The 25,683-nt window shown below is 42.9% G+C and overlaps 1 protein-coding gene and 1 long non-coding RNA gene across 2 annotated transcripts in view; both read right to left on the reverse strand.

The window, feature by feature from the left end:
* Positions 1–4,638, reverse strand: part of LOC138961387 (CD5 antigen-like) — a 21,651-nt gene extending 17,013 nt beyond the window's left edge. Inside the window, exons 1-4 of the mRNA XM_070333003.1 lie at positions 4,407–4,638; positions 3,351–3,501; positions 1,222–1,424; positions 344–509 (exon numbers count right to left, since the gene is read on the reverse strand). Coding sequence (XP_070189104.1) covers positions 344–509; positions 1,222–1,424; positions 3,351–3,501; positions 4,407–4,623 — 737 coding nt within the window. The 5' untranslated portion in view covers positions 4,624–4,638. The remainder of the gene's footprint in view (positions 1–343; positions 510–1,221; positions 1,425–3,350; positions 3,502–4,406) is intronic.
* A 5,537-nt stretch (positions 4,639–10,175) lies between these two features.
* On the reverse strand, positions 10,176–23,913 carry LOC138961388 (uncharacterized). The gene is made up of 7 exons (XR_011454169.1): positions 23,626–23,913; positions 23,055–23,094; positions 19,690–19,805; positions 18,825–18,956; positions 16,389–16,530; positions 15,371–15,516; positions 10,176–10,298 (listed from the first exon to the last, which is right to left on the reverse strand). It is a non-coding gene; the product is annotated as an uncharacterized lncRNA (long non-coding RNA).
* Between the last annotated feature and the right edge of the window lie 1,770 nt (positions 23,914–25,683).

Genomic DNA, 25,683 nt, shown 5'->3' on the forward strand with positions numbered 1-25,683 from the left:
CTTATTCCTTGTCCGTTCTTGTTTCAAAAAACATATAGATATGATATGTTTGGATTAAAACCACGTTCAGAGAGTTAAAAACAATTGAGATATTGAAAAGCGGGCTATCCTCCTCAGCGCAACCGCTACCGCGCTTTTCTGTATTGTTAATTTCACTGCCTTTGCCACGAGCGGTGGACAGACGATGCTAAGAGTGTACGGTCTTGCAGAAAAAATGCTTTGCGTTCAGTTTCATTCTGTGAGTTTGACTGAGCTTGACTAAATGTTGTCTTTTCGCCTTACGCGACTTGTTTCTTTTTTTTTTTTAACTTCGCTTTTTGTTCCAATATAAAGAAAGACTGACCCTTTAATCATGTTCAGCATTCTGCAGGCAACAATTGCGTCTTTGGTGTCAAAATGGTCGTCACAGACAGTTCCCCATGTACTGTTGTTAACCTGTACCTCCAGTCGTCCCTTCGTGGGTCTGGATCCCCCGGACAGGCGGACTGCTATCACCTTTAGCGCGGAATCTGAGGAGAACATAATGAAAAAGAAAAGCATGTCGGTATGATGTTAATGACAAACAACACCTACTAAATAAACCAAGACTTCTAGTCTAGGCCCTGTATTCCAAAATGACATATCTGACGTCATAAGCAAAATCTAGTTGGAGAAGACGTCACAAAAAACATTGTGTCACTTCTCCCAAGTCTCTCTCGGTGACTTCGTCGTATCATCAGAAAACAAATATAATCGTAAGGTCACTGCCAGGCTGTGCATATATCTTTGATGGATCTTCTGGCCAAAATATCAGGAGAATTCCACGTCGACTGGTAAAGTTATAGCTAACAAGAACCGTGTTTTAAGATGACAAATGCAATTATGAACGTGTGAAGATAGATCCCTTTTTGGTTTTTTTAACGTGTGAGAATAGATTAAAGAAGAGGGTCCCGAATTCAAGAAATCTGATGAAAGGTACATAACTTTACATACAGTGAGAAATGTGGTAGTGTGGTGAAACAAATCGCGGTGAAAAGCAATCAAATTGACTTTAAATATTTAATTCATTCCTTAAAATGTAATTGCATGTTCAGAGGATATAACCACATTGTTGATGGACAGAGTTAATATTGAACACTTCTTGACCACGGGTGAAATGCTTTGAGTGTGTAGTTGCGTTGTGCATTAGAAACCTATACATGAGGATGAACTTTCTCTCTTTTATGGTATGTTCAAACCAACCTATACGTGCAGTCCTTGGTTTCATAGGCTCGCAGTCGATGCTGACGTCATTGTCGTGACGACATTCCATGTTGACGTCAGCCATGAGAGCGCCGGGGCAATGGAAGATGTCCTTCTCCGTTCCCATGCACATGAGATCGAAGTAGTAGATGGGTCCTTTCCCCTCCCCGTGATATGCCGCTCCTAGTACTACAGGGGTTTGCCTGAATGGAAAGACACCTAATGATCATTGTCGTCATCATTGTCGCCATCTTTGCCATCATCGTCAGCGGCACCAGCATCGTCATCATCAAAAGAACCGATCTCGGTATTATAATAATAATAATAAGAACATTTATATAGCGCTAAATCAAAAACTTTCGTTAAAAAGGCTTGCTCTAAGCGCTTGACATCTAAACTAAAACGTCATTCACACTCTTTACAATGATGTACAAGAACTTCATGTCACACTCTTTCATTCAGTATAGCACCATTCACACAGTTGTTATTCTGTACAAGACAATAAGTTAGTCTAACATTTAGAATGTTCATAAGATGAAAACAAGAGAAAACCAGACTGATTAAAACAACTGCTTAGTGCTAACAAAGCATGAATCTTAATGATAACGTAATACATGTTTAACTGTTAAGACCATAAAAAAAAAACCTATATGCTAAAATAACTTCGAACTTTTAAGAACTTCTTATAAGAGGTATTGTTGCTTACCTGTTCATCCTAATGAGAAAACGACGACGTTTCGGTTAAATTTGGATCACATTTTGTTCCTTCTTCCTTTACTTCTGCCTGTGTTCGTTTGTATCGTAATTCTTCATTTTTCCAACCTTTCTTTCTTTTCTTTTTGTTCGTTGCTGAAGGTTTATATCATTTTATACAGAAGTTACGAAAACAACGCATGATGACCAGACCCGCAGATCAGACTGGGTTTGCTAGCACAATTCAAAACATTGTAAATATCGTCGACAATTTAACGAAAAGCTATGTCTCCACGATGCCAATTTACCTCCCTTCATCACTTTCATTCGGTTTGATCAACTTTGTACGGTGTTCACGAATCATTTTGTAATGTTCGAATAAGACTCAAACTTTTCACGCGCATACCTGTCTTACCTCGTGTTAGTAACTCCGTTGTTCGGCGATACCATAACTTCTCTAATTGGGGAAGGGGCCCGAATATGGATCACTTTTTGTTTTATGCTGGTACTAGCTTGTTTTTTGCTAAGAAGTTTCATTTTGCGCTTGGTAGTTGGTCTCTCTTTAGTTAACCGATAAGCGTCACGTGCAAGTTATCCATGCGGGGAATGAAATCAGTTGTGTTGAGCGCTCTAAAACACCGTCAATTTGTCAGAACAGGAGGTGGTCCATATCAGGAGCCGGTGTCACGAACTGAACAATCCCTCTCAATGCGGTCAATGCGCATGCGCCAATCTTTGACTTAAAAAATGCGACCCTTTGACGGAACGAACCATGGGTTAGGGTTAGGATTAGGGTAAGGGTTAGGGTAAGGGTAAGGGTTAAAGTTAGGTTGTTCACGACCTGATTAATTTGCTCATGTTAGCGCATGCGCATTGACCGCATTGAGAGGGATTGTTCAGGCAGAGTTTTCAGTTCGTGACACCGGTCCATAATTGTATTGTTTTTGTAGTATATGTTTTTCCTCAAATTCATGTAACCCTGGAGTTTTCTGAAATTAATGTGCTTTGCCTTGCCTTGCCCTATATCATTAAAGGCTGACATATAGTCCTATTTAATTAGTTTAATTACTTCCAGGGCTTTTCCCATCGTTGCGGGGATGTATAAAGTAAGCTTCCTGCAAAGTTTTAGGTTTGAAGTCCTTACCAATTACGAGAAATAATTAATTCTTTATTACATTGTTTAGCAACAGTTCTCCAGGACTTGGGCTATTATTAGACCGTCAACACAGACCGTTGACGTTTCGTAAACCAAAGATGGCGTCGGAGACAGTCAAAGCGCGGTTGCGTACAATGGCAAAAAAGATGGAAGTAAACCCGTCTAAAGCTGTCAAGGCCACTAAATCTGCTGAGAAGATAAAGTGGTCTCCTTGCTTCATCAAAAATATGAATTAATTAATGAACGCTACGAATATGGCAGCCTTTAAGAGACAACTCACTGATAGCCCAACATTTTGCAGGCGACGATGGCGTCACTGTAACTGAAGTTTCTGTCGCAGATCGTCCCCCATTGGTCAGCCTCGAACACCTCCAGTCTCCCTTCTGACGCACGAGACCCTCCGACCAAGCGTACCTCTGCTTCTGACGTCACTGCAAGGGACAATGGGTGAAGAGTGTTAACGTTGAGTTTGCGGCTCTGTGTGTCTCATACATCTTTTGTGTCCGGGGGGTGGGGGGGGGGGGAGAGGGTGTATTTTTTTCAACTCTCTAGCTGTCTTCCCCGGGATTCGAACCCACGACCTTCCGCTTGGGATGCCGGCGTCTTATCTACTAGGCCATTGCGCGCCCGTTACTACTACTACTACTACTACTACTACTACTACTACTACTACTACTACTACTACTACTACTACTACTACTACTATTACTGAGAGAGAGAGAGAGAGAGAGAGAGAGAGAGAGAGAGAGAGAGGGAGAGAGAGTTTGTGCCGTGGAACGATAGAGCATGATTGAAAGCCGATAATGTATGTTAGCATGCACTGTAAACTTGTTGTCGTTGCACCTACCCATATTGTTAATTCATGCTTAAGAGAGAGAGAGTGAGAGAGAGTAAGAGCGTGCGTGCGTTCGTGTGAGTATATGTTAAAGAGAAAGAGATAAAACCGGTTGATTGTCCATATATACAAACACACGGCATGTATTACTGACCCCCCCCCTTCCCACACCCCGTTGAAATGAACCTTGTGTGTTTAATCAATAAAATGTCTTACGTCTTACGTCTTACTTACTACTACTACCACTACTACTGCTGCTACTACTACTACTATTACTACTACTACTACTACCACTACTACTACTACTACTACTACTACTACTACTACTATTACTACTATCATAAAGTACAACCAGTGTGAATGGAAAAGAATACGTATTAGAGATGTTATCTAAGTTGGGCAGACAGTCAGACAGAGAGACAGACTGACAGAGTGCAACGTGTACATCCCGTTTTACACGGGGGTGTAACAAGAAAAACAATGACAATGCAGCCATCTTACGGCACTGTGTGCTACAAGGCATCATCTCCGTGCTGGGTCCCACACAGTCTTTGCCACCGTTGCTGGGCAGGGGGTTGTTACAGTGACGGAAGCGGAAAGATTGCCCGTTGCACTTGCGAGAACACGGAAGCCACTGTCCGTACTCTGACCAGTTGCCGTCCACTGTAGGATGCACGCATGGTTTGGAAAGTAAGTGGACATACACACACACACCCATGAGAAAAGATGCCCCCCCCCCCCCAACAACAAAAATGTTGGACACTTTCCCCTCCCCCAAAAAATATGTAAATTGGAGACTGCATAAAGGCGTAGGCACAAGCTAAACCTAAAGCCAGCAGAATTGAGCGATAGATGGAAAATGAGGAACACACGGAGCACGCACACATGAACACTCACACACACACACACACACACACATACATGCAAGGCCACCCAACTGGGTTTATTGCTAACATTATGTCAACTGGGTTCCACATGTTCTAAACTAGTGAGCACTTCAAAAAGCACTATACAGCTTCATTTAGTTGTAAATGATCCGAATATGAGTAAAAAAGAAAAATATCTAAACAAACTTCGATGTTGCTGACTTTGGAAAAGTTTGGAAAAGTGGGTTTCTTTTTTGTACTAGTGGGTTCCTTGAGATACACACCGACGACCAAACTACCAAACTGGGTTCCAAACCTGATTCTGCTGTTTGGAGCCTAAATTTGGAAGTTCCACCTTGTTCTCTCAGGGGCGGATCCAGGGGGGGGTTCTGGACCCCCCCCCCCCCCACCCCCCCCCCCCCCGCTTAAATTTTTTTTTAAAATTAAAAACAAAGAAAAACTGATGGCTCAGGTTGCACCAGATTGCTCCATTTTCCTTGATTTATATCAAAACTGTTCCGGGGGGGCATGCCCCCAGACCCTATAGGAGCAGGCCTTTGTCTTTTAAGTGACAGTTTTAGAAAGTAGGTCGGCAATTTGCTGTCTCAGGTTACACCAGATTGGTCAATTGTCCTTGTTTTGATCCAAATTTGTCTTCCTAAATATACTTTTTGGAAGGTGTATTAGAGGAATTCCGGGGGGGGGGCATGCCCCCAGACCCCCCTAGATGGTTTAAACACTTCGCGTCCTCAATTAACTGTTTCGCGTTGTCGAACTCTCCCTAAAAGACATTTGAACCCCCCCCCCCCCCCTCTTAACCATGCTGTGATCCGCCCCTGTTTCTTGTGTGTGTGTGCGTTTCAATATCAGTAACTCATCGTCAATTGTGGAAAGTCATAATAAGCCTGGACACATTAAATTTGCCGCCACACCAAATACGAATTGTGATGTTCAGGAATGAGCCTATGTCCGAAAATGGAATTTCTTAGCCTATGGTTACAAATAAATGTCTAACCAATGGCTAAAAGCCATTTAGCCACAGGCATATTAATGCATTCGGCCTTGGACTAAACATTCGTTTTGGTGGTAGAGGGCCTCACCACTATTAAAAAAAAAGAAAAAAGGTCATGCATTCTGTACAGTATTCAACATTCAACAGAACATTCATTCGTCCATAGGCTAATCCGCAATTTGTAGCATTATTTGTGAAGTCTGTAACGCTCCTATTATAGACATGGATGCAAACACTCAAGACAAATGGAGATCAAGTTTAGTCAGCCAATTTTATTTAAATCAATGTTAACTGACAAAACACTTTTCGTGAGCAAAACACCGAATGAACTACAACAGCAAATTTAATTTGAAACATTAACCAAGCACATTTATGAACAAGAAGAGCAAACGCTCGATCGAGTCACTTTCGCAGTTCTGAATATTATATGAGGCATCAGATGGACAGGAAGAAATTGCTATTCACAACACAATGAGTCACGTTCACATAAAATTTGAGCCCGGTCACTTTTATAGTTTCCGAGAAAAGCCCAACGTTAAGTTGTGTGTTGCCGAACAGAAAAGGCTAGTTATCTCCCTTGTTTTTCTGATAACGTTCGTAAAAGGCTACAGATGTAAATACTTTGATGTAAAGAATAATCCTACAAAGTTTCAATCACATCCGATGAACTTTGTCAAAGATATAAAATGTCTAATTTTTCCTTTGACGCTGACCTGTGACCTTGAAAAAGGTCAAAGGTCAACGAAACCATCGTTAAAGTGTAGAGGTCATTGGAGGTCACGACTAAACAAAATATGAGCCCGATCGCTTTGATAGTTTCCGAGAAAAGTCCAACGTTAAGGTGGTGTCTACGGACGGCCGGCCGGACAGACTAACACTGACCGATTACATAGAGTCACTTTTTCTCAAGTGACTCAAAAATGATGAAACTAAAATAACAAATAATCAGCATATTTTACATAAAATGAGCCTAATTTTCACCAAATTGTAATATCTCCACAAGTCATGGGCCAAAATTTACAACAGACATGAGATTATTCAGTAATCCCTTTGGTGAAAATGGTCCATGGAATTCAAACAGTATACGAAAACTAGTGACATTCCTTCTGGTAATTTGTCTTGGAAGAAAACAAAAGCATATACTGCATAAAAGTATATATGTACATGCCTCAGGTATTCAGGACTCAAGAATACTTATTCCTCAGCCCATAAATAGGGTGATACACCATAACATTAACAAACAGAAATTCATATGAAAATATTCGGCACACAGGCATACTTGATACTGGGTTAGTCTTTCTTTCTTTATTTATTTGGTGTTTAACGTCGTTTTCAACCACGAAGGTTATATCGCGACGAGGGAAAGGGGGAGATGGGATAGGGGAAAGGGGGGAGATGGGATAGAGCCACTTGTTAAGTGTTTCTTGTTCACAAAAGCACTAATCAAAAAAATTGCTCCATGAGCTTGCAACGTAGTACAACCTTACTGGGAGAATGCAAGTTTCCAGTACAAAGGACTAAACATTTCTTACATACTGCTTGACTAAAATCTTTACAAACATTGACTATATTCTATACAAGAACCACTCAACAAGGGTTAAAGGAGAAACAGAATCCGTTAGTCGCCTCATACGACATGCGGGGTGCAGAGAAATAAGGATGTGGAAAAGAAGACTTTTGGTAAGTGAAATAAAGGTGATGGATCCAGTCAGGTAGAAATAAGACAACAAGAAAAGAATTGGAAAACTGCAGGGAATAGTAGGGAGAGTTTTCTTGGAAGGAAATATAGGTGAAAGGACTGGTAAGGCAGAAATAAGACAAAAGAAGAGAAGAAACAGAACCGTTAGTCGCCTCTTACGACATGCAGGGTAGCATCGGGTAAATTCTTTCTAGTCCCAACCAATATGGGACTCCCCCTAACCCACGGGGGGTACTGGGTTAGTCACATGTGCATGCATATCTGACACTTCTTCATGAATTTCACATGCATGTCCGCTGCATTTGTTCCCCAATCATCCGCATATTCACATACCTTTTTAACATACGATAACTATATATACGCTCTTGCAAAAAATATGAACGTGTGATCAATAAAACAAATGTTGTCATGTAATAAACTGACATAGTTTTCCTGGACAAAACGTATTACAATACCATCAACTTAACCAAATACAACTTCTTTTTGTGTTTTTGGCTTTCAAATAAAAAATGGCCAGTTTTCTAACATGTGCAGCTGCGCAGGGTTCTGTGACTGTACAATTGTGTTGACAATCGAAACATACATGGTATCCTGTATTATTTTGCTGCAATCAACTCTGCACGCAAATCTTCATACGCTAGGCATACAAATACAAAATGCACATCACTTTCAATACATGTTTTACAAAAAGGACAGAAAAATGCCGTAGTTAATTTAGTTTTATCATGGCTGTGCTTATTTGGCTCTGTAACTGCTAATCCCATTCGAAAACTTGCAAGGGTCTTGCGGCTGGACCAATTTTGACATTGCAATCAATTAACCATTGCATACATGTTTGAACAAATACAGGGATTGACTGAACTCCTGGGTTTTCCCATACAAATCCAAATCTATACAAACCCAGGTGAACATTGGTGGCCCAATTTGTTTAATCCTTTTCATCCAACTTCAAGAGCATATTATACGCTTTTCTTGGTATCCTGTTTTCATTCATTATTGTTATTTTCAACCAATATTGTAACACACACATATAGCAATTTAAAAACATTGACTATCTTCCAGTGTCTCCAAAAACCATATCATTCGGAGTACACTCCTGTTTGTGACCAAGTGTAACCATGCTATAGCCTGGTTGATAGTACTAATTATCATTCCAGACGTATCCCTCAATATCTTAGAAAGTCTTCCAAGTTCGGGGAGTCTGCAACTTATCAATGTGTCTTCTTGAGAACAGTCTTTCCCCATACTTTAAAGGCTGACATAGTCCTATTTAATAATTTTAATTACTTCCAGGGCTTTTCCCATCGTTGCGGGGATGTATAAATTAAGCTTCCTGCAAAGTTTTAGGTTTGAAGTCCTTACCAATTACGAGAAATAATTAATTCTTTATAAAGTTTATTGCTATGTTTAGCAACAGTTCTCCAGGACTTAGGCTATTTTTAGACTGTCAACACAGACAGTACAGCTTCGTCAATCCCCGCGTGAAGGAAATCGCTCACCTTTCTTTCTTAATTTGGTGTTTAACGTCGTTTTCAACCACGAAGGGTTATTTCGCGACGGGGAAAGGGGGAAGATGAGATAGAGCCACTTGTCAATTGTTTCTTGTTCACAAAAGCACTAATCAAAAATTTGCTCCAAGGGCTTGCAACGTAGTACAATATATTACCTAACTGGGAGAATTCAAGTTTCCAGTACAAAGGACTTAACATTTCTTACATACTGCTTGACTAAATTCTGTACAAAAATTGACTATATAATATTCTATACAAGAAACACTTAACAAGGGTAAAAGGAGAAACAAAATCCGTTAGTCGCCTCTTACGACATGGGGAGCATCGGGTAAATTCTTCCCCCTAACCCGCGGGGGGTAATCGCTCACCTTCCACGTGCAAAACGTAGTGATATTGACACGCCAGATTAGCGCGGTAGTGTATTGTGCTAAGCAGGAAAGCGAGCTTTTCTGTATTCTTGTTAACTTCGCAATTTCCGGAAAACATCCACTTTCACTTTGAGACTGTTCCGTTTACATTCGACACTATCAACACCACTTTGCAATACTGCAATAATTTTTTCTGTGTTCGAAAGCTACAGCCAATCTTTATTATATCCCTTTAGGTACAGTTTTATAACATTATTGGCACATGTAAACAATAGGAATTAATTAATGAACGCTACGTAAAGGGCAGCCTTTTAAGAGAAGCGAATCTGAAAATGTCATCGTCTTTCATTTTTCCAATTACCTTTTCAAAAAACTGTTTTAAAAAAAAGTCGGTTTATGAAATAGGGACCCACTTTGTTTACTACTGTTTCTAGCAGAAAAGTGTCAAATGAGGGTTCTCAGAAGTTTTCAAGGCTGGAACCTTTTTGTGCACTTTCGTCAATTTTGTGTGTATATTAGTTCACACACCAAAGCGTGTGAAAAAGTTTCCGACTTGCCGAAACACACAGCCCAAGGACAGATAACTCTAGTTACTGACGAGTTGCAGTTTCAAGATGGCGACGACTCGTGGATCCAAGGTAAGCTTGTCGGCGAAGCAAGTTTCTTTTTTCACTGCCAAAATCTGAGCTACCTCTGGCTCTTCTTTGTGAACTCATTCAAGGTGGGTAGACATTTTTACATTGACTTGTTGGCAAAAAATACAACAATGTTTTTTGCATTTATCTTCGCCCCCCCCCCCCCCCCCCCCCCCCACCTGACAGTGCCTCTTTGAGTAGAGCAGGAAACTGAACACTTGAATGGTCACTTGAATGGTCACTTGAATGGTCACTTGAAAGGACTTGCTTTGGCTGGCAAAGAGATGATCGGCATCCTGAATCTGCAGAATACAACATCCCACAAAGGTTAGGGTAAGAGTGTGAGACAACATAATCTTACTCACAACAATTGGACAGGAAGAATTATATTCAAAAATGCAGTTGTTGCAAGCAAAGTTTGAGTGACATAGAGGGAAAAAACAGAGAGAGAAAGAGAGAGTGAGAGTATATTGCGAAGGTGATGGACACATTAATCATTAAAAAAAAACACACACACACACACACAACATTATTTATTAGTATATAGACCTTGGGAAATAGAGACACAGAGGAAATTAGACCTCAGGGAACAGAGATCTGGGGGATGACTAACCTGAGGAACAGACCTGGAGGAACACAGACCTGAAGAACACACCAGGGGGAACACAGACTTGGGGGAACACAGACCTGGGGAACAGACCTGGGGAAACACAGACCTGAGGAACAGACCTGGTGGAACACAGACCTGAGAAACATAACTGGGGGAACACAGACCTGGGGGAACACATACCTTGGGGAGCAGACCTGGGGGAACACAGACCTGAGAAACAGATCTTGTGGAACACAGACATAGGGAAACAGACCTGGGGAACACAGACCTGAGAAACAGACCTGGGGGAACAGACCTGGGGAAACACAGACTTGGGGGAACACAGACCTGAGGAACAAACCTGGGGGAACACAGACTTGGGAGAACACAGACCTGAGGAACAGACCTGGGAGAACACAGACCTGGGGAAACACAGACTTGGGGAAACACAGACCTGCGGGAACACATACCTGGGGGAACACAGACCTGAGGAACAGACCTGGGGGAACACAGACTTGAGGAACACACCTGGGGAAACACAGACTTGGGGGAACACAGACCTGAGGAACAGACCTGGGGAAACACAGACCTGAGGAACAGACCTGGGGGAACACAGACCTGCCTACCCCCAAAATTACAAGGTGTAATGAGTCAAGCCAAAAAGAGTAATCTGTTGGAAGAAAGTGTATTCAGGTTCCATTCGGCAATCATTTCGCACATTGTCACTAAGTCTTCTGCTCGGATAATTTCTCCTTCCAGTTTTGTTACTGTATCACTCAACTTCCTGATAAAGAAACAGGTAATTTGAACGTCTATGAGCTCTCTGTACTGCATCCTTGTGATCATTTGTCCCGATGTGCTATCAGGGCCTAGCATTGGAAAAAGTGAGTTCAGCTTACAAAGGCGGGGGTCTGGCCCCTGGTGGGGGAAAAAAAGAAGAAATATAAATATATATAGTGGTGAAATAGAAAAAAACTCATAGAAAATTTGAAAAATAAATTGAGATTTTTTTACCTAAAATGACCCCCCCCCCCCCCCCCAAGAAGATTGAGCAACTAAATTATGCCTTCACCAACAAGCAAAACACAGACAGAAAACAAGAAAACTGACAATCTTGTGTTATTTGGCCTGAAAGTGCCATTCCCACTTCCAGGAATACCTAGATTCTTTGTCACTGAATGGCTGACCACGTTCAACAATGTCGCTTCGAGACATTATTTCAAGTCTAGAGCCACAAAACACCGGCACAAAGCATGGTCGCGCGATGCCACAGGAAGTGCGTGCTCAAGCAAACTGTCAAACCGATTGAGAATTGAACCGAACAGCGCACAAAACGAAAGCTGGGACTGTTTGGGTTTACCGTTTGGGAATAACAGGTTTTTGCATTTCGGAGTACACCAAATCGAGTTCCGCGTACTGGAGATGTTATTTCGGCGTAAAGTAAGCCGAACAGCTTACAATGCTAGGCCCTGGCTATGCACAGTCATATTTTCCAATGTGTGCACACGAAAAGTCACAGTGGCAAAGGGAACACAAGACGTGCTTTGGTCCTTTTGATTAAGGTCCTAGGCATGGCCACGATTTCATTTAGCTAGCTGCCTTTGTATTTCTGTTGAATGCCCGAGTTGCCCAGTAGAGTCCATGCAGCACTGTATGCTGATGACCTTGTTCTCTGGTGCACTGAGGAGCATGCAACAACTGCGACCTACAGGATGCAACTTGCCCTCGAGAAAGTTGCAGCTTGGACAGACAACTGGTGTGTAACCATCAACAGAGACAAGACAACAGCTACTCTCTTCACACTCTCCGCCAAAGTACAACCTGGAAGACTGACGTTGGGTGACACGCCACTGAAGTTTGAAGACCAGCAAACTTACCTCGGAGTCACATATGACAAACGCATGACATGGCAACATCACATCATGAATGCGGAAGCAAAAGCCAGAAGAAAACTGAACATCATGAGGAAACTGGCAGGATCACAATGGGGCGCAAACGAAAAGATCCTCAAGACAGTGTACCAGGGGACCGTACGACCTCACCTTGAGTACGGATCTAGCTCTTGGATGACAGCAGCCAAGACGCACCTTCAAACCCTAGAGATAGTCCAAAATCAAGCGATGAGAATCATCACAGGCGCTATGAAGACAACCCCAATAGACAAGATGCAACAGGTGACCGGCATACCTCCACTCAGCAAGAGAAGAGAATGCAAAGCGATGGTACAAGACATCAAGTACCAGTGCATTCCAGACCACCAAATGAATGCAAGGATAAAGCAGCTCTCTTCTGGCAGGCTAAAGAGATCAAGCTTTGCAACTGAGACACGGGCCCTGAAGAGAGAACACCAAGCAAAGATGCCTGAACTGGTTCACCCATCACACTTCTCCCTTGAAGAACCACCCTGGAAAAACAACCTTGAAAACGTGTCCATCCAGACCACAGTTCCTCATCTCACAACAAAAGATGAACAGAGCGATGTGCAGAAGAAAGCCAGGTGACACTTGCCATGCTCGACGAAAGATACCCCCAAGAAGCATGGATGCGGGTCTTTACAGATGGGTCCGCCACAGATGCCGTCAAGAGAGGAGGAGCTGGTGTCTACATCCAACACCCCAGTGGAGAGTGGCAAGCAGAGGCTATACCAACTGGCCTCCATTGCACCAACTACAGAGCAGAGGTAGAAGCGCTTATCCACGCAGCCAATACCATCAGCAGCAAGGTCAATCCCGACACCCAAGTTGTCTTCCTGACTGATGCCTTGTCTGTGCTGCAAGCAGTCAACAACAACAAACTGCCTCAGCTTACAACGACACTTCATAACATCACTTGTCTGAAGACTGTATTCGACAAGCGCTTAGAACTGTACCCACGGAATACGCGCTATATAAGCTTCATATTGATTGATTGATTGATATTGCAGTGGGTCCCCTAACACTGCGGGATAGAGGGGAACGAACAAGCGGATAAAATGGCCAAACTGGGTGCGGAGGACGAACAAGAAGAAAACCCAGTGAGCTCCACAGAGATGAAAACCGTCATAAAGTCTCTGCTTAAACCCCCCCCCCCCCCCCCAACGCACGACAGCAACCACCAACTGTCAAGACCTGAACAGGTAGTCATTTTTCGCCTGAGAACAGGGCACAACAGAATGCAACAACACCTGCACAAAAAACTGCGAGCCGTGCCCTCCCCCATGTGTCCCTGTGGAGACGCAGAGCAGGATGCAGCCCACATCCTGCAGGACTGCAGGAATCTCCAGCCCCTGAGGAGAGAGATCTGGACCAGGCCGGTGCCCCTTCATGAGAAGCTGCATGGACCTGTGGAGGCTCTTCATAAGACCACCAGCTTCATTACCAGAGCTGGACTCCACGTTTAGCATTGGCGAACGACAAGAAGAAGAAGACAGACCTGGGGAAACACAGACCTGGGGGGACACAGACCTGAGAAACAGACCTTGGGGAACACAGACATAGGGAAACAGACCTGGGGGAACAGACCTGGGGAAACACAGACTTGGGGGAACACAGACCTGAGGAACAAACCTGGGGGAACACAGACTTGGGAGAACACAGACCTGAGGAACAGACCTGGGGGAACACAGACTTGGGGGAACACAGACCTGAGGAAACACAGACCTGGGGAAACACAGACCTGGGGGAACAGACCCGAGGAACACAGACCTGGGGGAACACAGACCTGGGGGAACACAGACCTGAGGAACAGACCTGGGGGAACACAGACTTGAGGAACAGGCCTGGGGAAACACAGACTTGGGGAAACACAGACTTGGGGGAACACAGACCTGAGGAAACACAGACCTGAGGAACAGACCTGGGGGAACACAGACCTGCCTACCCCCAAAATTACAAGGTGTAATGAGTCAAGCCAAAAAGAGTAATCTGTTGGAAGAAAGTGTAATCAGGTTCCATTCGGCAATCATTTTGCACATTGACACTAAGTCTTCTGCTCGGATAATTTCTCCCTCCAGTTTTGTTACTGTATCACTCAACTTCCTGATAAAGAAACAGGTAATTTGAACGTCTTTTTGTTTCTATGAGCTCTCTGTACTGCATCCTTGTGATAATCTGTCCCGATGTGCTATGCACAGTCATATTTTCCAATGTGTGCACACGAAAAGTCACTGTGGCAAAGGGAACACAAGACGTGCTTTGGTCCTTTTGATTAAGGTCCTAGGCATGGCCACGATTTCATTTAGCTGCCTTTGTATTTCTGTTGAATGGCTGTCTTCTTTCTCACAGCAATCCTTTTACCACCACTGTGACAAGCTTCCTCGTCAGATTCGTCTGTCTCGTGGGGACTCAGATTTTCCACGCGTCGCTAATTCATTGTAATGCGAACGGCAGCGTCTATCTTGTTTGTGGCTGAACAGACCGGAAATGACCGGATATTGCCTAAATGATCTCGCGCAGGCGCAAACTCAAGCTCTGCGAAAGCAACTATACTGATCGGATTTACTTCGAGATAAGATGCAAAAAATCATACTTTTGGATTCTTAAAAATCGTACTTCCATTCTGGAAAGCATGGTGGCGTAGTTTGGGTTAACATTCGTAGTAAGTTACGCCCAAATCGTAAGGGTAGGCAGGTCTGGGAACACAGACCTGAGGAACAGACCTGGGGGAACACAGACCTGGGGAAACACAGACCTGGGGGAACACAGACCTTAAAAACGGACCTGGAGAAACATAGACCTGGGGAAACACAGACCTGGGTAATGATGAAGCTGAATCCAGACACAAACAGACAATGAAGATAAGGCTAACCTAGATGGCGGTGGTGAGTATGAAGAATCGGTGAAGACTCGAACGGCCTCTTTACTCTCTTCCTCTTTCGACCTCGGCTTTCATGCCTCTCTGCTGACCCTTGGGCTATCCTGGTTTCATGGTCCTCTCTGGCACTGTGTGACACCCTGTTGAAAAACAAAAGGTTCAAGTAGTGGAGAGCCAGAACTGTCAATATTAATGCTGAGAGGAAAATTCAGCTGACAAGAATGCAAACAGACTAGATCCAAGTCATTCCAACATCATGGACAGCCTGGTTAAAGTATGAAACATGGTTTTGGAGGTGACCGCACATTAAAGTTTTAGGTTTCCCCGGTGTGCAGGGACAGCCAGACGGACGGACAGTCAGATGGACAGACAACCCGTCAGATAGACAGACAAATGGACAGACAGCCAGTCATATAGACAGACAGCAGACGGACAACCAGCCAGACGGACGGTCAGATGGACAGTCAGATGGACAGACAGCCAGACGGACAATCAAATTGAGGGACAGATGAAGGGATAACATGTAGGCAGTCATAGTCAGATGGAAACAAAGCAATATAGGCACTATCTAACATGTCAGAACAAAATCTAAACCAAGTCCTTGCTTTATCTTAAAATGATACAGACCCAGTTTTCTCCAAGTGTGAAAGGCAAGCATGGTTTACTCTTGGTCACAAACAAGAGCGTGAGCTTTCAGCCCAAGGTCACTATGGGAGCAGGTCTGTTTCCCCTGGTTAATGTTGTGCAGGGCTTTGTTTCCTGGGCCTGGAGGGAACATACACCCAGGGAATTTAGAACTAGGGAACTGAGACCAGAGAAAACATAATCATGGTGGAAAATATAAACCTCAGGGAACAGAGACCTGGGCAAACATATACCTGAAGGAACATAGACCTAAGAGAACATAGACTTGAAGGAACATAGACCTGGGGGAACATGGACCTGGGGAACATGGACATGGGTAATCGTGTAAGTGATCCCGGACAGAAAAGACAATGAAGATAAGACTAACCTAGATGGTGGTGGTGAGTATGAAGAATCGGATGAAGACTCGAACGGCCTCTTTTTTCTCCTTTCGTCCTCGGCTCTCACGCCTCTCTGCTGACGCTTTGGGTACCCTGGTTTGATGGTCCTCTCTGGCACTATGTGACAACCTGTTGAAAAAAAAGGTTCAAGTAGTGGAGATATAGAACTGTCAATATTAATGTTGAGGAAAATTCTGCTGACAAGAATGCAAACAGACTAGATCCAAGTCATTCCAACATCATGGACAGTCTGTTGAGGTATGAAATAAATTATAGTTTTGGAGGTGACCTCACGTTAAAGTTGTATTTTTCCCCGGCGTGCACGGACAGCCAGACGGACAACCGGATGGAGGGACAGATGAACGGATGACATTTAGGCAGTCATAGTCTGCTAGAAACAAAGCAATACGAGGGGGACTCATTATATTTTGGAACCTGGGCAAACTAATGAAGTCACTACTTTGCCTTTTTCATTACATCAAAGACCAGTTTGGGGAAAACTTGTGACAACAAAAATTACTTGATTCCGTGCAATAGTTTTCATTCTTATGAAACGCGCTTTTCGGTGACCTCGGCGATCAACCACAGTCGATCGACTGGGCAGTCGATCGACTGTCAGTCGGTTCACTGCTATCTTATGAAACTGGCCCCTGGGGCCCAGTCGATCGACTGTGGTTGATCGCCGGGTCAACGAAAAGCGCGTTTCATGAGCGAATCACCGTCACCCGCGGACAACCGCAGTCAACCAACTGTACGGTAATCCGAATGGCCAAGTCGAGGGCTAAATTTAGCAACATTACCACTTCCGTTTGCTCATTCGCACGTGGAAATGGCGATGGAAGAAAAAACTAGTCTCGGCCCGCTCAAAATAACAATGATCGAGACTTTCAGTAATTCCTTCGCGTGACGTCTAACCCTCTTACGCCATAATGTGACGTCTTCAAGACATAACCCTGACTTGTCTCCTGGATTACTGCGTCATGATAGATACATTTCGAAGAACAATCACAAGGTTTGGCTCACAATCCAAAAAAGTCAATCAATATGAGGCTTATGTCGCGCGTATTCCGTGGGTACAGTTCTAAGCGCAGGGATTTATTTTTATTTTATACAATTTATATTGCGCACATATTCAAGGCGCAGGGATTTATTTATGCCGTTTGAGATGGAATTGTTTTACACAATACATCACGCATTCATATCGGCCAGAGAAAACATAATCAAAGTGTGAGCATTGTCATTGTGTCATTGACTGTGCGGATAATTACATTTATTTTCGGTTTACCGCAGTAAGCCGAACACAGTGTTGGGGGGAGAGCATCACCGTGTTTGGCCGACTTCAGGTGAGATGACCCGCAGTCGGCCGACTGAAATTTTGTTTGTGAAACCCGATAATGTCGGATTACTGTGGTTCTCTCGGACAACTGCAGTTGATCGACTGTGTTTCTGGCTTATGAAACATAGACCTGGGCAAACATATATACCTGAAGGAACATAGACCCAAGGGAACACAGACCACAGGCGGAAGGTATCGTTCACTGGACCACTACTTTCATAGAAAGACTACAAGGTATGACACTCAGCTTCGAGTCTTGCTCCACTAAGTTCAAAAAAAATTATGCAAATAATAATTGCCAATGTCGAGATTCTTTGTAACTTTACAAATGCCAGGATAAATGAATGTTCTAACTATCTGTACCTTTTATGTTTAGCTGCCTGTCCGCTGCATGTTTTTAAACCGTATTTTGTGCGACCAAACGCGTCTGTCGCCGGCATATCACTTAGATCCCGTGGGAAAGCTGAACATTTGTAGGTCCGAGGAGTTGGTAGTGCGATGCGCTCATTGGTTAATAACCGGATATTCAATGATTATTTTTGATTTGGCAAACGGTTCTTCACCAAAAACCTAACAAAAACCTAAAGTGAAACTCCCGTGGGTAGCTTCCCTTCGCTGCAATATTTACATATGTTTTAGACCAATGAGCACCCGTATGCATATTCGGTGCGGGATGCATGATTTCTTCCCAACTACAGGTAGCGGTTCGCAAACGAACATTCGTCAAAATGATGGTTAAAAACAACTTGCAGCAGACGGCAGCTGAAAATTAAAGATACATGTATGATGTAGTTAAAACAATCATTCAACTGTATTTATTTGACCTTACACAGACTGTTGGAAGAGGCAAACCGCCTTGAACACAAAAATTGTCCGCAGGAAGCGACTCCAAGAACACAGACGACTTGAAGCTGAGTGACATACCTTGTAGTCTTTCTATGAAAGTAGTGGTCCAGTGAACGATACCTTCCGCCTGTGCACAGACCTGGGCAAACATAGACCTGAAGGAACATGGACCTGGGGAACATGGACATGGGTTATCGTGTAAGTGATCCCGGACAGAAAAGACAATGAAGATAAGACTAACCTAGATTGTGGTGGTGAGTATGAAGAATCGGATGAAAACTCATACGGCCTCTTTTGTCCTCGGCTCTCATGCCTCTCTGCTGACGCTTTGAGTACCCTGGTTTCATTGTCCTCTCTGGCACTATGTGACAACCTGTTAAAAAACAAAAGGTTCAAGTAGTGGAGATATAGAACTGTCAATACTAATGCTGAGAGGAAAATTCAGCTGACAAGAATGCAAACAGACTAGATCCAAGTCATTCCAACATCATGGACAGTCTGTTGAGGTATGAAATATTTAGTTTTGGAGGTGACCTCACGTTAAAGTTGTTTTTCCCCGGCGTGCACGGACAGCCAGACGGACAACCTGATGGAGGGACAGACAACCCCATCGTGCCCAGACATGTAGCCAGACGGACGGACAGTTAGATGGACAGACAGCCCGATGAACAACCGGATGGAGGGACAGATGAACGGATGACATTTAGGCAGTCATAGTCTGATGGAAACAAAACAATATAGGCACTATCTAACATGTCAGAACAGAATCTAAACCAAGTCCTTGCTTTATCTTAAAACGATGCAGACCAAGTTTTTTACAAGTGTGAAAGGCTAGCATGGTTACACTTGGTCACAAATAGGAGCGTGAGCCTTCAGCCCAAGGACACAATGGGAGCAGGTCCGTGTTTCCCCTGGTTAATGTCCCACAGGGCTTTGTTCCCTGGCCCTGGAGGGAACATACACCTGGGGAACTGAGACCAGAGGGAATGGGGGGAAATAAAGGACTCGAGGAATAGAGACCTGAAGGAACATACACCTGGGAAACGTAGACCTAGCTAATCATGGAGCTGATCCCATGTGCAAAAGACAATGAAAATGAGGCTAACCTAGAAGGTAGTGATGAGTATGAAGACTCGAACGTCCTCTTTCCCTCCTCTTTTGCCTCTCTGCCGACGCTTTGGATACCCTGGTTTCATGGGTCTCTTTGGCACCATGTGACACCCTGTTGAAAAACAAAAGGTTCAAGTAGTGGAGAGCCAGAACTGTCAATATTAATGCTGAGAGGAAAATTCAGCTGACAAGAAATTGAAGAATGCAAACAGCCTAGATCCAACATCATGAAATGTATGGTTGAGGTATGAACATAGTTTTGGAGGTGGCCTCACTTTAAACTAAAGATGCACTGAAGTAGTACGAAGGGAAAATTAACAGAGGTAGAATGAAGTTGCTTTTATATCAATCTGAAAATAATTTCACAAAAATGAGCATCGCCAATTTGTATTATTTTTATTTATCAAAAGTGAATGAGCAGACCTGGAAATTTTGGACTTGGTGCTTGACATCAATCAATCAATATGAGGCTTATATCGCGCGTATTCCGTAGGTACAGTTGTAAGCGCAGGTATTTTTTTATTTTTTTATTTATCATTTTTTATGCAATTTATATCGCGCACATATTCAAGGCGCAGGGATTTTTTTTATGCCGTGTGAGATGGAATTTTTTACACAATACATCACGCATTCACATCGGCCAGCAGATCGCAGCCATTTCGGCGCATATCCTACTTTTCACGGCCTATTATTCCAAGTCACACGGGTATTTGGTGGACATTTTTATCTATGCCTATACAATTTTGCCAGGAAAGACCCTTTTGTCAATCGTGGGATCTTTAACGTGCACCCCCAATGTAGTGTACACGAAGGGACCTCGGTTTTTCGTCTCATCCGAAAGACTAGCACTTGAACCCACCACCTAGGTTAGGAAAGGGGGGAGAAAATAGCGGCCTGACCCAGGGTCGAACACGCAACCTCTCGATTCCGAGCGCAAGTGCGTTACCACTCGGCCACCCAATCCATGGTGTGACATAAGACTTGACATCATAACAGTACTTGGTGGGCTACCGTAATGACTTAGAGTGTACCAAAAGAGACAATCGCGAGCACTTTGTAAGTCTTTATATAAAAAAGTAAGCAAACTAGAAAACCATGCCCTGTTGTAAATGTTTCTTTTAGAGTTTAGACATTCAGATTCTGATGGCATCTGCTTTAAGTGTTTATTAATTCTCGTAACAGTGCATTCATGATTCAACGGGCAGTAGGTGAATTTTTTCAAATATAAATGTGACTGTGAGTGATAGGCCTATGCCACAGATGGTACAGAATCTATGATTATGTTATCAAAACGTGTCTAAGCTGAATTCGCGAAATAAAGAGAAAAGCGCCAACTTTTGAGTAGAGAGGTAATAAAGTAATCGCTAATCGAGCGAAATGGCAATCCGTGGCGACTTACTTAGGAGTCGGGAAGACGCAAATCCTGTGTATCGTCAAGAATAAAGACTCGGTGTTATCAAGATGGGGAGAAGGATAGCGAAGCGAAAGTACGCAAAGAAAGGTGCCTGTACGAAGACCTCAACGATCATGTATGAGACAAGTTTAGCGATGCACGGCGAAGAAACATTCCTGTGAGCAGAAACATGATTCGGGAGAAAAGTCGTTATGCTTTCTATCGAGCAGGACATTCGGATTTTACTGGTTGCGCCACAATGTCAAATGTGCTTCACTCGGCGGGGAGCGAGCATTACGCCATGAGTAAATTTTCTTAGAAACTTGAGTTAAAGTTGTTCTGCTGTAATGTGTTTGGGTGTGTGTGTGTGTAGATATGACTGTAAACTGCAACTGTGTGTGTACATTGACAGTACATAACAGTACATATACATTGTACACTGCAACCAAATTCATGACCGCCCGGGCCAAAAACTCAAACAACCATTTTAAGACACCCCCCCCCCCTTTTTTTACGACCTAATTGTCAAGGTTTTTCCAAAGTCGTAAATAGGGGGTTCTACTGTAGTATGAATTCGGTTTTCATGATCACACCAAAGCCTGATGAGACTCCACTAAATACAGTTGATTGTTTACTAATTCCTTGCTTGCATCACTGCAATACAACTCATACTGGTATTCTTGAAGTTGAAGAACAGCAACAGGTCTTGCTTTATTTCACTATTATTTTCACAACTGCTGACTGAACAACATTCAGAATCGCAAAATTTGGCAGTCAAAGTGGAGACTTTCTTCACATTGACTGTGTGTAACTAAGCTAGAGTGTACTGAAAATGTGAAATGACGTCACAGTTCTAGAACAGTGAGAGCAAGAGGTAAGGTGATTTGTTTCGGCAGGTAAAAATGGTCATATATGTACGCAGTGATATCTTGTGCAAAATTAAATTTTTTGACTAAATAAACATTACCAGTATATTAATAAAGTGTATATACATAATTATCAAAATACTGTTGATTTAGACTTCAACTCTGTGCATCTTTAAAGTTATATTTTTCTCCGGCGTGCACGGACAGTAAGACGGACAGACAGCCAGATGAACAACCGAACGGAGGGACAGATAACATTTAAGCAGTCATAACGGTTAGGGTGGACAGGGGGTTAAGCCCTTTTAGTTTTCAGGGGTCGCTTTATTCTCCGGCCCCGCGAGGGTGTTTTGTTTCTGCCGCCCTATGTCCATACACCTGTATTTTCCCGTTTAATAACCCTATCATGAGTCATCCCTGAGGTCGCCTATAGTTGTGGACTGGGCGTTAAGCATCCAACAATTAACAAACCCAATCACACATTTCTGACAATGGAATGTTCACCCAATGACCCATGTGAGACAGTGACAAAAGGTCAGGTGTCATGTCTACTGTCCCGAATGACACACGATTGCTGACATTTCACCATTGCCAAAAGAATAAACAAATAAGAAATAGGTAGAAAATGAATGTGAAAACTGACTTTGATTGTTGATCAGTATTTTCTATACCACTAACAAATAATCTACTTACACATAGCTGTTTGGCAAATGTATGTTGCATGGGACACACTGACATGAAAGTGGAAGATGTTTTTCCCTCTAGAGAAACTACATATCAAGTTACACTTTTTGTGCTCTTCCATTCCAGTTGGCAATCAATTGTTAACGCATGTTATTAGAAAAAATAGAACGAAAACAGATTAGATAGAATGAAAAATGTACTGGTGATGTCATTTGGAACATACTGACATGAAAACGTCACCTTTTGTCATTGTCTCATGTAGTCTTTCTCATCATTTATAAATATAATATTAAATGCCAGGCTGGAGCTCTACAAAAATGAAATTTATTGGTTTGATTTGGTTACAGATCAACCCACAGATTTCCCACTCTCATGGACCAGCCAGGATGCACTGACATTGATTAATCGTGATCCTTCTCACCTTTGAATTACCCGTCATAATGGCTTGCTGAAGAAATCATCTGCAAATTAAATGCAAAAATTACACTTACAGCAATGATATACACATGCATGCGCATGCTGTCAATATTCAATTTTGTTGTGCATGTCTATCAATATTATGTGTTGCCCCGAGAGTGCTGTGTTAAACACTAACAGAATCTTCAAAAAGATGAAGGCGGGTGGAAACTAGAAGCCTGCGTCTATATTAGAGATCGGATTGACAGCCGGTCTTTTCAAATCGTGTTTTCTGTAAGCTTAGCTAAGAAATGCCATATTATTATCACCATCCTCAAGTTACCTACTCTTATAAATTCAGCACTAAACGCACAAATAGCATGAAAGAAGAAAGTGCAGGCATTTTTCTTGCGTGAAAAATAGATCAATACTATCTGCGCCGTTCGCGACCGTTCGATCAGTCACTGCCTCATCTCAAGATAATATAGCCTACACAAAAACACTTATTCACAATAAATTAAAAAGAACAATGACAAAAACATACAGTTTCTGTTCCCTAATAATGAAACAATCATAAAATTAAGTTTCCCGCTTACCTTGGATCGACGAGGCGTCGCCATCTTGAAAATGCAACTCGTCAGTAACTAGAGTTATCTGTCCTTGGGCTGTGTGTTTCGGAAACTCAGAAACTTTTTCACACGCTTTGGTGTGTGAACTAATATACACACAAAGTTGACTAAAGTGCACAAAAAGGTTCCAGCCTTGAAAACTTCTGAGAATCTTCATTTGACACTTTCCTTCTAGAAACAGTAGTAAAAAAAGTGGGTCCCTATTTTTGGAACCGACTTTTTTTTTAAACCCAGTTGGACGCTTGTGTGTTAATGCAAGGAACCCAGTTATGTAGTTGTGAACACACACACACGCACGCACACACACACACACACAAACACACACACCCCTCCCCCACACACACACATGTGCGCGCGTGCACGCAAACAAACGAATGGATGAACAGATGCACAACTACACACGCACACATACACACACACACAGACACACTCTCACACAAACACACACTCACATATGCACACAACGACGCCCATACATAGAAACACCCCCTCGTATAAGCGGAGATAAAAGAGTGGTGGCCAGTGACCCAGAACGAACAAAAGTCAAATCTGGCAACTCAGGTTTGTATTCAGGGAAATTTGCACGAAATGCACGCACGAGATACGACTTTTCCTTCTCTTTTCTCTCTTTGGGACTTTCATTTGCGTTAGCTCGGTTTGATATGAAAAACCGAAGAAAAGCCCTGCCATTTTGCACTGAGAAACTTTGGAAGTAGCGTGTTTACTCCTTGGTCTCGTTGTAGTACAATTACCCTCACTTACTTCCTCGTTTGCTTCCAAAATAAGCCCTTTTTCCGTCCCATGCATGCGAAAATGAGGATGTACTTCCGATGTCGCTCAAAACTTTGGAAGTAGTCGCAAACTACCATCAGTTACTTCCTCGCTTTGCTTCGAAGTAAGCCCTGCTTCCGGCCCATGCATAGGAAAGTGAGGCAAGTACTTCCGATGTCACTCAAAACTTCGGGAGTTGTTTCGAACTTCCCCCATAAGCATACGGGTCCTGGACGCCTCGTCAAACCTCGCGAAAGATTCCCCCTCTATGTTAAAACATTTAGTCAAAACTTAACTAAATGTAAAAAGGAGAAGACAGACGATCGAACAAAAACAAGAACTACAGTACAGATGTAAAGTGTGTGGGAGTGGGAGTGGGAGTGTGTTTGTGTGTGTGTGTGTGTGTGTGCTTGTGTGTGTTTGTGTGTAAGTGTGTGTGTGGGTGTGTGTGTGTGTGGGGGGGAGATTCACACAACGCTACCAAACAGATATTTATGAAACGTTACATTTGAACTTTCGACATATCCCAACATGTTTTTACATTTAGTCAAGTTTTGACTAAATGTTTTAACATCGACGGGATATCGAGACGAGGGTCGTGCTACATGTGTGTATGTGTATATGCATGTGTGTGTGAATACATCGATTCAGAGAAAACTACTGGACCGATCTTCATATAATTTCACATGAGAGTTTCTAGGTATGATATTCCCAGACTACCCCCCGCGGGTTAGGGGGAGTCCCATATTGGTTGGGACTAGAAAGAATTTACCCGATGCTACCCAGCATGTCGTAAGAGGCGACTAACGGTTCTGTTTCTTCTCTTCTTTTGTCTTATTTCTGCCTTACCAGTCCTTTCACCTATATTTCCTTCCAAGAAAACTCTCCCTACTATTCCCTGCAGTTTTCCAATTCTTTTCTTGTTGTCTTATTTCTACCTGACTGGATCCATCACCTTTATTTCACTTACCAAAAGTCTTCTTTTCCACATCCTTATTTCTCTGCACCCCGCATGTCGTATGAGGCGACTAACGGATTCTGTTTCTCCTTTTACCCTTGTTAAGTGTTTCTTGTATAGAATATAGTCAATGTTTGTAAAGATTTTAGTCAAGCAGTATGTAAGAAATGTTTAGTCCTTTGTACTGGAAACTTGCATTCTCCCAGTAAGGTCATGTGTTGTACTGCGTTGCAGGCCCCTGGAGCAATTTTTTGATTGGTGCTTTTGTGAACAAGAAACACTAAACAAGTGGCTCT

The sequence above is a fragment of the Littorina saxatilis genome, linkage group LG3 (genome assembly GCF_037325665.1).
Source record: "Littorina saxatilis isolate snail1 linkage group LG3, US_GU_Lsax_2.0, whole genome shotgun sequence".
NCBI lineage: Eukaryota > Metazoa > Mollusca > Gastropoda > Littorinimorpha > Littorinidae > Littorina > Littorina saxatilis.